This window comes from Henckelia pumila, chromosome 3 (assembly GCF_033568475.1).
Source record: "Henckelia pumila isolate YLH828 chromosome 3, ASM3356847v2, whole genome shotgun sequence".
NCBI classification, from domain to species: Eukaryota; Viridiplantae; Streptophyta; class Magnoliopsida; order Lamiales; family Gesneriaceae; genus Henckelia; species Henckelia pumila.
In genome coordinates, this window is record NC_133122.1 from 25,506,195 (window position 1) to 25,518,942 (window position 12,748).

General features: G+C 33.1%; 1 protein-coding gene across 2 annotated transcripts; it reads right to left on the minus strand.

Moving 5' to 3' along the window:
* Positions 1-1,945: 1,945 nt before the first annotated feature.
* On the minus strand, positions 1,946-12,531 carry LOC140887183 (uncharacterized). Of its 2 annotated transcripts, XR_012151752.1 has the most exons (14): positions 12,210-12,531; positions 11,117-11,291; positions 10,396-10,479; positions 9,119-9,360; positions 8,765-9,008; positions 8,373-8,452; positions 8,165-8,249; positions 7,142-7,273; positions 6,958-7,071; positions 6,209-6,253; positions 4,984-5,062; positions 3,734-3,784; positions 3,544-3,651; positions 1,946-2,091 (listed from the first exon to the last, which is right to left on the minus strand). XR_012151752.1 is itself a non-coding variant. In XM_073294262.1 (13 exons), the coding sequence occupies exons 1-13, from the start codon at positions 12,383-12,385 to the stop codon at positions 3,623-3,625; spliced, it is 1,536 nt and encodes a 511-aa protein (XP_073150363.1). In that variant the 5' UTR covers positions 12,386-12,531; the 3' UTR covers positions 3,181-3,622. The 2 variants fall into 2 exon arrangements, 1 of the variants encoding a protein (XP_073150363.1); XM_073294262.1 differs by lacking the exon at positions 1,946-2,091 and having other exon boundaries at positions 3,181-3,651.
* Positions 12,532-12,748: the final 217 nt, after the last annotated feature.

The following is a 12,748-nucleotide window of genomic DNA, read 5'->3' on the forward strand; positions in this document are numbered from 1 at the left end:
CAATTCAGCATATATCGAAGTGATTCGAACATATATATTTGGGAGAAAAGATATGCTCCTCTTTCAAAATATTATGTCTCTGAAGAATAATAGTGATGAAAATATAACTCTTCTTATGATTTGTATCTAATAAGAATAAAATTATTTTAAAATAATTTTCGGTATAAAATAACTTAACTTGGACAAATATAAGTCCAATACTGGTATAAACTTAATCCAGTTCAGGACATCGAGGCGATTCGAGCATATATATTTGGGAAAAAGATGTGCTAATCTTTCAAAGTATTTTCTTCTAGAAGAATGATAGTGATGGAAATAGCGACATAATCTTAATTCATTTCGGCATATATCACGGACTAATTACGATTGATTTTAAAAAAAAATTGAGCTTATAAAAATTTTGGCATAATCTCCTCGTAAATAGGACATCCCGAAAAACTCAGACATCAGTGTATATAAAAATAATTCAAACTATGACCTTAACAATTTAAAATATTACACAACAAGTGCCGATCAGGCATGAAAATTAAATGAAACATCTAATAAACAGTTGAGTATATGACTTACCACCACACAAATACATGGCTTACCACTCAACAAAATACAATAAAATCAAAGTGAGTCTCGCAAAAGGACCAAGGGAATGATGCATCACCAATACTTTCGCGAGATCGAGTAAACCTTCTTGTAGACGTGGTTTTGCAAAGTTTGTGATCTACCATTTGCCTTTCCCTGTGACATTAGAAAACAAATTAGTATTTTTTTTCCAAATAAATCATAATATATCAAAACAAAATTATAGGATCATAATATTACTTGTACGCCAAGCTACCAAAAACTATGTTAACAAAACATAATCTTCATTAACAAATTGGAAAAATTGATTAAACAATGACCAAATCTGATAAACATTTTTACAAACTACAAGAACACTATAACAACAAAATTATAATATATACAACTAAAAAGAAAGTGTCAAATCGACAATATATTACAACAATCACCAACAAAAAAATCACAAATAAATTTGAGCAAAATACACAACAACCAACAGCTGGAAAAAATAAGGAATTCAAAGTACAATTACCAGCAAACAAATAACATGAAGATTAATCAAACAAATATAAGTTTCAACCTTAAACCAACACAAACTAAAAAGAATCCAAATATGTTCTAGTGTTAAAGATTTATCTTTTTTCTTAACTTTCTAATTATTTCATTACAAAAAAATTTTGATAAGTAAGAAATACTTGTTCAAAACCAATTTTTAGGAATCATTTCATAAATATAATAACACATATTAATTATCATTGACTCATAAACAATAAGTTCACAAAATAATAGCAGTAAACTGAGATTGAAAACCAACTTGAACTCGAAATTCAAACCATCTAATCTTCTCTATAATCATAAAAATTGAAAAAATTGAATCAATGACACTTCAATTTTTCTTTTTAAAAAAACATCGATTAGTTTACATTAATTTCCAATCCGAAAAATATATCCAGAAACATAGATTATATTAACGGAATATCTAATTCAATTCAAATCAAAAAAAATACCACCAAAGAGAATTTCAATAGGATCATTGATGTCGTTGCTTTGATTCGAACAATCAAAGCATCTTTGATTCGAACAATCAAAGCAACATTCAAAACAACAAAATCAATTACATCAATCTACATATACACATCAAAAAAATTGAATCAAAATCATGAGGCATAATGTGAAAAATCAAATCTAGGAAAACTACAGAAACATTGGCATGCTTACTGGGATTACAGATATTAATTCAAGGTTTTCAGATTCATCTTCAGCACCTTCGTTGTCCGAGAGGCTAGGGATTTAATGTAGAAATTGTGAAATAGAGGAGAGGAGAAAATCGCAAGGTAAGATCGTATCAACTAGAAAAAATACAAGGACATGATTTACCGTATAATTTTTATCACGGAGTCAGCTTTCTCTCTAGTCGCCTTCCTCGTCCATGGTGGAGTTTTACTGTACAAATCTTGAAAGAGGAGATGAGAAAAGAGGTGAAAAACGTGAAGGGAAGAGGTCAGCTTCCTCTTTGGTGGCCTTCGTCGTCCATGGCTGGGGTTTTACAGTCAAAATCGTGTAAGAAAAGATAAGAAAATAGGTGAAAAATAAACTTGCTTGTGAGAAAATAGGTTAAAAACAAACGAGATGAGAAAAGAGGTGAAGGGAAGAGAGAGAAGGTGAAATACACGTTATTGTGTTGACCAGGGAGTTAAAAGAAATAAATTTTGAGATTGAAGGAGTGCAGTACTAAATTGAAGGGCATGGAGATTGGGGACTGATCTCTAAGTTGGGTTTGGTAATAGGAATTTATCTCCAAATATCCGTTATTTCATTCGATCTAAATGCAATTTTAAATCATTAGAATCTTAAATGCACTTATGAAGTTGGATTAAATGGTAAAATCTAAATTATAAAAATGAATTTCGACAAGAATTTATTGCTAATGAACAACGTGTATGCTTTTAGTGAATCTCGATAAATAAAGTTGAGTAACTTGATATATTTTAAATCAAATAATAATTATACATCGTTTAGCTTACGTTATAGCATTTTTAAAAGAAGAATAGCAATGTGGACAATAGGGAAATTTATATATTCACAAGACGTTACACACCATGATAACTTCAATTTGGTTTTTGTTAAAAAACAAACAAACAAATAAACAAATTTAAAATCTTGAATTGGTGTATCGAGGTATGTGCGTTTCTGGTAAAAACCATTCAAGCTCGAGGAAAATCCATGAAACCCAATAGGCTAATTTCAAATTTTTGAACATCAAATTTGATATCTGGTAAAAAAATTAATTTTAAAAAATTGATGTATGGGAATTGTTGTGCTATATTTTCAATATATATTTTTTCAATCAATATTCTATAAAATTAGTATAGTACTTGTGATGTCAAATTTACCACATTCCTTCCTATCCACATTAGGATCAAATTTCAAATTGAATCAAATCAAATGGAAAATTGTATCATTAAGAGATTATAAAAATTTATGCAAAATTTCCCTAATAACAGACATGCAAGTGGTTGGGTAACTTTATAAGTTTTGAGGCACAGAGCGCCTATTAGCTAAAAAAGAGAAAATTCTGCAGAAACAAAATCTTATTCATTGTAAGGCATGCAAGAATAAGAGCACTCGGAACACAAGACATCCAACAAAATGGTTACAGTAGGTAAACTAGAAAAAGGTTTCATCATAATCTATTGTTTTCGGAACAATTAACAACTTGCTAAAGTAAAGACAACCATCACCTTATAGTCTATCTATGATCATCCAACCTTAGTTGTACGTATAACTAGAGGTAACGCGTTTTCTGTAATGACACGACCACATGGAGACAGACAATAGCCAACTAAAGAGGCGTCTAACTATCCATAACAATCGATCCCTGAAGTCCATCTATGTTACAATGCATTTGGGTGCTCCTAAGCTGATAGGTTCTTGATTTCAGATCATTTAGATAGAGTAGAAGCTTTTTGACACTTTGCGAATAATTACCTCCAGCCTTGTATCTGTAAGGGCATGGCTCTATGCAAGAAATTTGGGTGACTGAGATAGAGATATGTTTGATGAAGCACTATGCATCATAATCCACTGTATGATCACCTGCAAAGTACGATGGCCGTTAGAGAAATTAAGTCTCGGTCACACTCCATGAAAAATGTGTAATTGGCAAGAGGGAACTGACTCTGAGTAGAATCGGTTGACAAGCGATCGAGTGACACTGGCATTCCACTGTCTATGTAAACATAAGTTTTACATGAAAATTCATCAGATAATCAATTGAATGAATAAACCAAAAGAACAAGAGATTATGAACATTCCCATTCAATTAAAAAATAGCAGAATTAAAGATTCCGGGTTCCATAATTTATATTTTTGGGAAAACCAGTCATTGTTCATTCAATATTTTGGTGAGAGGTGATAAAGAGAAAAATGTTTCCTCAAATAAAAATCAGCAAAGGACCCCTATTTCTGCTAGAGAATGGTTATGCGAATAAAAGGGGTGCATGGATACTGAGTATCCTATAGAACTGTATATTTTTACAGTATTCAAAGGGGACTTATTTGAGATGTAAGAGAATTTCGATGATCAAGTTCGCAATTATATGTAACCAATTCAGTTACATCATACTACCAGAAAACAGAGATTTCGAGAAAGTGTTTTTCAGCTTCAATATATCCAAAAGTGAGACTTGTAGCGCCAGCCAACACAATGAGTCAAAAATAAAGTCAGACATAATTGTTACAAGAACTCTATATTCTGCCAATCCATATTTGTCCTGTGACTAAAGTGTTTGCCACCTCCTGGATATCAGTTCAGGGTATACATAAACATATAACATAACAAGGAGTGCTCTATACAACATAAACCATGTTCCGAAATATTGTATTGTGGTAATCTATGTGATTCCAAAAAGTCTATTTTGTGTGATTTCAAATTGAAAGATCAGAAAAATTCTCTCTTTAGAGCCTAATCATTGACAGGTAATTTCTCCTCTCAAATACAGGCACATAAAACATAATTTCTGGAGTTTATCAATCTTGGACAACATATGAGATTCCAGAATCCATAACAGAGAAGATGCATTTTAAAGAAGGAAAAAACTGGTGTTACATGATGCAATCAAGAAGCATACAAAGAACTTGAATGAAACGGAAAGAGAAACCCGCCACTAGGTAAAATTCTGGAAAAATAAACCAAGGGCCATATTCTCGTTAACACACTTCCTTGTAATAGCCTTGAGTATTAAAAGAATCAGTAGAAAATGCCAAATTAGGATAACCAAAGAGAAAGACATAATCAATGTGGCTCAAAGATTGTTCATCAAGACATACACATCAAAATTAACAAAAAGAAAGAGAACTTAGAAGAGGTTATGGAAATTGGAAACAAAGACAGACAATCAATGATTGAACATAATAAAAGCAACTTACCAAGGGACTTGGTTCCTTTGATGGCCTCAAAATTTCTATATGTGTATCCGACAAAACTCAAATCTTTTGGATCACGCAACTGTTAAAAATAAAAGAACGATGTCACTAAAAGTAAGTATTGGACAAAGAACATAGCAGGTGTTAATAAAAATGGAAACTTTTCTATGCAAGATAATACTACGTGTTTCACAGGTAAATATGTGAATTCGATGACATCAAGAGGGGAAAAGCTGCTATTCTGTCAAACTTTCACAGAACCAGAACAAGAAATAATCCAGTAATTAACTGTACTAATGAAATGAAGTTGAGACAAAGAACACTTTTTAAGGGAAAGATAATAAAGTTGGCACTCTCCAGACCTAAGGGATGTGCCCATATGCGAAGAGTGTTGGACTCAATACTCCAGGTAGATACCAGTTTCTCACATGTGTAGGACACGGCAATCTTTTTATGGCAGGTGTTTCATAATTATTATTTTTCATTGAATGAGGAGCTAACCTTTGTAGATTTGGCCAATTTTTTGGTGACAATATTAATTTGGTTTGGTTTGAAACAATTGTCATGCCTCGAGTCAGTACGAGGAGATGCATCAACGTGATTTCTTGAATAGGACAAACTCTTTACCAACTAGTTGGCCAATAGTTTGCCAAAAGAATATCAATGCATGAACAAATATTTACTTGGAAGGATGTTAATAGACTGGCGTTATTGATCTCAATAGTGTTCTAGGTTTTTATCACCAGACTTGCCATATTTCATCACCTTATATATGTGTATAATAAAAGGAAGATTAGACTCTAACTCAGTTTTTCTATGTGATGCATTAGAAGGTATATATAGCTAAGTGACTTTCACAGCATTCCAGTCTTCACACAATTATCAGGAAAATAAAATAACTATAGTAAAATTCAATTTATTCGCTTGAGAAAACATATGAATTGATAGTAAAATATCCATAATTTGAAACAATGTAGTGTGGATTACCGCTTCTAAGCACGCACAAACTATGTAGAAGAAACATGTAAATGTTTATATGAATCGGTTGAGGAAAAAATTTTAGATTTTCGTTTGTGATATACAACTAGACTAAAATATTTCATGTTCATAATGGCGATTTTGTATCTCATTCACACAAAGGCAAGCAAGGAAGAATAAGAGACCCTCATTGTAAATTGGGGGAATCCAAAATTCTCTTTTTCTAGAGGACGAGAATGAAGTGACAGACCTTCCTCCAAGCCCCTGAACTAGATTTTATCGGCGGTGGATCCACCTATTATATAGAAGCAAATGATATCAAAATGTTTGCTGAATAATGCATAAGCAGTAAAATTTGAAAGTAAACAAAAGGAAGCCACCATAGATCAGCAACGTGGTGAGAATATGATAATTTTTTAATATCAAACTATTAATTATCGACTTCCGTAATTGTAAAAGTATTTTTTAATAAAAGGATGTGTAAGTAGGCATATGGATTTTGTTTCCAAATTTATTACTTATCTTGGATTCTTCCCATCTTTTTTTGCTCTCAAGTTTTCTTGATCAAGGTAGGAGAAATGAGATAAGATTACAGGCCAACCCAATAATTGTAGAAAAAGACATGGAGATGAAAATAACATAGAAGATTCAACATGTTGTCTTATCCTGGTAAATTTTATAACGAGGTCCAAAGATGATATGAATGATCAAATGTTACTCAGAAGCCATTTTTTATAGGAAGATTCAGCTCATTGAACATAACTAACAATATGTCTAATTCATAATCTTTGTGGAACCATGTTCAGTAAATATTCATAGCTTCGAAACACATGAGGTTATTTATGTTACTAGAATCAACAGGCATTAAAAAATATTTCTTTATGATATTTAAGTAAAGTCTTAGATAAATCATCTCCCGGTTTGCTTAATCCTTTCTCTTTTCTCCAAAAACAACCAAAAAAGGATTTCTTACGATACAAGAGATAATCGATACTTTACCTCGTCGTATTTCATAAAATTCTGAGTATCAAGTTCCCCATTAACCTGTGGTTTATATGCTGCTTCCATCTCATAAAGTTTGTCCCACTTAATATCTTTGAACCATGGATGAGCCTGATAATGATATACTGAAACGTTACTTTCTCGGTAATTGTAGGCATGAAACAGTGGAAGAGAAATACACCTTTATTTCTTCTGCCCCATGAGACCCCAGCCTTAATTCAACATCGCAGATTAACCTACGGATCAGGTTCTTTGCTTCAGGAGTTAACCTTGCTTCGTCTGGAAATTTTAAATGATTTCTCCAGTGCACAATCTGATGTAACAGTACGTCATCCATACAACATTGATGAAAAACATATCCATACAGATTTAAACAGAATCTGATGAAAGTAGTTCAATGGAGGCATCTGAATAACTGACTGGACGTTATTGAATAAACTATAAGGGCATATTTGAGAGTTGGGTGTTAATCTCATGTGCTTACATAAATAATCACATCACAATGAATTAAATTATTTGCAAACAACATTTTTTAAAAGGCTGATAGCAGAAGTTATCCATGGGCAACTACAATCTACAGAGCAGAAAACTAAAGTTGCCTACTTCAAAACATGACAGTGGAAGTTCCACGGTTCGTGCTAAATTTGAGTTCATAGTAGAACAAACATTGTGCAGAAAACTGCTACCTGTAAAGTGTTGGTCTTACTATTGGCGAAGATTTAACCTCAATTAATATTTGAATAGAAAATTCAATCCTAATGGCATACCGTTATATTACGACAACACATTGATAATCCGAAAAGTAGGCAAATAAAACCTTACATCGTAATAGCAATAAAAAAACAGGCTTGAAAAATGAGTGAGAAAAGCATGCAGTTGATGAATAAATTAAATAATATAAATAATCATGTTTCCATCACATTACTGTCAGTTAAGATGATCACAAACAGTTGATTTGTAAATTAATTCCCTAAAATAATTGATGAAGCATTTTTCTTTGACATATCCATTTTGATGAACATTGAAATGAAAAAAAAGTTGGCTACTGATCCCCCATTTGATTGAACTCAGAAACTTATTGCAGTTAGCAGAACAATCTACCAGACATCACACATACATAAAGCGGGGGAGCGTGTAAATTAGACTTGTTAGAGATATAATCTCTTAGCATCAATATCATACATAACATTTGAGAAATTAGCACCTTTCTGCATGTTGTTATTGGATCATCAGAATAGAATGGGGGGTGACCAACAAGCATCTCATACATAATGGCACCTAGAGACCACCTGCAAGAAGATTATCCAAAAGATTAAGACAATTTTACTCTGTATAGGACATCGAAGATCTAGAAACACCTTCGAAAGATGATCAATCAGAAACATTATAATATTTAGTGCAAAGAAACTAACCAATCACACTCGATCCCATATCCTTTTTTCAGTAATACTTCAGGAGCAATGTAATCAGGCGTGCCGACAGTTGAAAATGCCTGCTTGAGAAGGATAATAATAGTCATCGCATGGCAAATAGTAAATCCAGTTGCAATAGTAGCTATTCACAATCATCATTGACCAAAATTATAATGCCAGTTTCTCTCCCCAAATTTATGATTTTTGAGGAAATTAGTTCTTTCTATGATATTAATACAACTCAAAATCCATTTTTCATACTGCCCTGAGTTCATGTGATTCCCATAGGCATGACAATTACATACAAAAAAACTTGTCTGGTAGAGAATATTGAGGTTTACATGCTATATCTTGAGTTCTATATGTTAACCGTTAAGGAAGTTATCTTTTACCAGTGTTCTCCTATTCATTTGCCAATGTTGCAATTGCTCAAGAGAACTCTTCCATTGGCTTCCATCTCCCTTATCAGGTAAGCATCCATTGGCATCAACCAGTCTCTTAAAGTTCTCTTCATTCATCTGTTCGCTTTCATTTATGGGAGTCAAATTTGAGCAGTCCAGAGGCTTGCAAAGGCCGAAATCAGAGAGCTTCATATGACCATTTTTATCCAACAGAAGGTTATCCGGTTTAATATCCCTGCAAACAAGATGAGACAGAATCTCAGAATTATGTAACTTACTATCTTTAAATTTTACTCAGATAAGTTCGGCAATCCGCTAGAGAAAGAGTAGAACTGAATCATTGACCTGTGGATATAGTTATGCTTGTGGATGGATTCTATCGCCAGAACACTTTGTGCAATATAAAATTTAGCTACTGTTTCAGTTAAGTGCTCTTCTCTTATGAGTAATGTCATAATGTCTCCACCAGGTAGGTATTCCATTACCAAATACAGGTATTCAGAATCTTGAAAAGAACAATAAAGTTTCACAATGTATGTGCTGGCCACCTCGGCTAACAAATTCCTCTCAGCTTTCACATGTTCAACCTACATAACATGTAAATACAATAATCAAAATGAGTTCTTTTATAGGAAAAATTGCCCATACACCATTGACAAAAGTGATTGGCAGAGGAGGGCTGAACTTTGAGCAAAAGTAGTGGAGGTCATTGAATAGATATTAATTTTATATAGCAAGTATATTTTATTTAGTTTGCTATTATACTACAGATAATAGCTGCATTTTATGTCCTTCATTGAATGTGATAACATTTGGTTCATGGTCAAGGCTGCCATGATTTCAGCCAAGTAACAAGCTCCGGGTTATTAAGTCTAGTTAAAAGATCCTATCCCGTGACTTGACTCTAAGCAGGTTTCAACCTTAAAATTTTCATCATAAAGTTGCCATCTTTCACAATTAATTTAAGCTAAGACTTAATAAAAAGAATAACCATAAAAGTTATCTTATATTTTCAGTACAATGGTTCACAACATCAATCTTCAATCTCTAACTTAAATATTATGATGGGAACTGGCAAGAGGCAACATATACTCCCATGTAAAGCTGGGGAAAAATAGTTAGTGACTTTCTATTATAAATGACAGAAGGGGTAAAAAAGCATCATTTTGTATTTGTAATTTATTCGCAGTGACTTTCTATTGTGAGTTCTGGTATTTAGTCGCCAGAAACTCTGAAGCGTTACTTCCATTCAATATTCGTACTTGCCTACTTGGAAAGTACTTGTTATTTTGCAATTACCTTCATAAGGAAAATCACACTGGTAGAACAACGTCTCAGTAACAACATGAAGAATGTTAGCCGTTGACAATTGACTGAGCCAAATTCTTTTTCATTTACAGATGAATGAGTTACAAAACTAATAGTACTGCATGTATACTATGAATATACAAATGAAAGAAATGGTTGATATTTGAAGATAACTGCTCTCCTCGATAGAATTCAGAGTTAAATTTGCAGTTAATGTCACTTTTAATTACCATGGTATCTATTAATGGGAATAAAAAACCAGCTGATTGAAATCTTTGTTTGATCATATATTTTGTGCATTAATTTGCACTAACCTGTCCCCTACTGAGCATTTCTGACTTTTTCAACTTCTTCATTGCATAAATGTCACCAGATTTTTTTTCCCGGCACAGTCTAACCTGCAACATAAGAAACAAATAACGTGACTATATTCACAATAAAACAAAACACCTGTACTGATAAACTATGTATTACCGAGCCCAAGAGACTAAAATTTCATATAAAAAACATTTAGTATGCAAGTGAAGTTAATATTGGAAAAAGTATACCACTTAAACTAGCACCAAGATAAGTTAATTTAGACAGAAGTTGGTACAGACCAAGGGAGAACTTATAACCAGATTAAGAAAACAAATCCCAACATCACAAGTAAAGACCATAGAATATCCATAGATTAACTATCAAATTTATATAGGAATACGCAAACATATAAACATCTTATGTACCAGACACCATATTCTGCTGTCAAACCCTTCGGGTCTTAAAATAGACAAATCCAAACTGACTCTAGATACTATTATGCTTGAAAAAACCAAAAGCCGAAGAATAATGTTGAAATGACAAGTTCCATTCTCTTAAGAAATAATATATAAATAACCATGATTTAAGCAAAAACTTGAAGCAAAAACTACAACAAACAAGAATTGAGTACTAAAAAAAGGATCAGTTGTCCAATTGAAAATTTTTTTGAACGTCATTAATGCAATGGAAAATGGAAATATCAAGTGCTATTAAAGAAATGTACAACTCTCGAACCTCTCCAAAGGCCCCTCTCCCTATGATGGTTAAGAGCTCAAAATCATCAACTGAAATCTTGTGCCGCTTAAGTCGCATATACTCTGTCTCTTTGCGTTCCAAGTCTTTCAAAATATCCATTTGCTCTTCCTCGGATACACCTGAATTAGCTAACACCTTCTCTAACATGAAACGCCTGCAATTTGCATGTATTAATACCAAGTGCCGGTGTCTAACTTTAACTAAGGCCCTATAATAAACATATTGCCTTTTAAGGAAGAAAAGAGTTCATCCAGAAAGTAGTTAGCATAAAGCGAAAGCATTTATGTTTTATTAAGCACCAATCAACTAGGTAATTGCTAGAATTACAACATAAGTCTTGTGTATTAACATTTATTCTGTATATTCTGGTTCTCTGAATCTAGAAACATTGCCAACCATGCCACCCACAAAACATTCATAATTATATGTTTCTTCATGATACCTTGTGTCATACATGATTGTTATTGTACATTATCCAACATAACCACAAAATTTGATATTTTGGAACATATCTAAACGTAATCATTTGTCATTTCTGGCGAAAAGAGTTAAGATCTCAACAGTTGCTCATTATTCAAGGAAACTTTACAAGATGATATTGATTAATTGTTTTTTTTCCACGCTCGGTTGGAATTTGATGAGGTCTTTATTTCAAGGATTGAAGACAACAATCAATTTTTATATATATATATAAATATATTTTTTTTAAAAAAGAAGAAGAAGAAGAAACTTCCGCATATCATCTTAATGAGGATTCCAGTTTCACACTATTTTCACAAGCTCAATCGGCCAGAAGAGAGACAAACCGAAAGACGCACCACCTTTCACGACAATAAGATCCATAAAAATCTACATATTTCACAAAGTTGGGGAAAATTCTAAAGTTTCATATGTTGAATTTAAATTTCTCACAAACACACGTGCAAGGAAAGAAGAAGAAGAAAAAGAAAGCCCATTGTTCGTTGGTCGATGCCAGAAAAATCATAAATTTGACAGAATCGAATACATAGGAGCTCGTTTGCATGCATTTATCGAGTAGAATTGCAACATTAATATACAGATACACATTTACCTTTGTCTGCGTCGCTGCATGTCTTTCATATGGCTTTTGAAATGATTCTCGATGAAATTCTTAGCGGCGGCGACTTTTTCCATGGTGAGACTTGACCCCAAATCTTCTTCTTCTTCCTCCTCCTCCTCCACATGATCCACCGCCTCCTCCATCTCCTCCGCCATGTATACGCGCATAAATGTGGGCGCGCGGCGGTTGGTGGTTGTATATATTCGTGTGTGCTGTGCGTGAAAAATGTGGGGGCGTGGAAACGAGAGTGGGATCAAATTAAGAAGCGAATTTGATTGTATTTGTGTTCGTTGCTTTCCCCCACCTGTTTGCGTTATATACGTATGCAGTTGGGAAAAGCAATATGAGGGCGAAATAATATATATATATATATATATATATATATATATATATATAGAGTTTTTTTCAAATGCTCATCTGCTAACACTATTTTATTGGATGTGATAAAGATGTGATAAACTGTAGGTCCAATAGAATAGTGCCACATTATTGGTGTGCATGGTAGGTGGGCACTTGAAAGAAAATCTATA

Excerpts from the sequence above, each read along its gene's own strand:
- LOC140887183 (XM_073294262.1), bottom strand. The coding sequence starts at position 12,385 with ATGCGCGTATACATGGCGGAGGAGATGGAGGAGGCGGTGGATCATGTG. Across the intron at positions 11,292-12,209 it reads ATGCAGCGACGCAGACAAAG|GCGTTTCATGTTAGAGAAGG; the intron begins GTAAATGTGTAT and ends TGCAAATTGCAG. Across the intron at positions 3,785-4,983 it reads CAAAGGAACCAAGTCCCTTG|ACAGTGGAATGCCAGTGTCA; the intron begins GTAAGTTGCTTT and ends ATGTTTACATAG.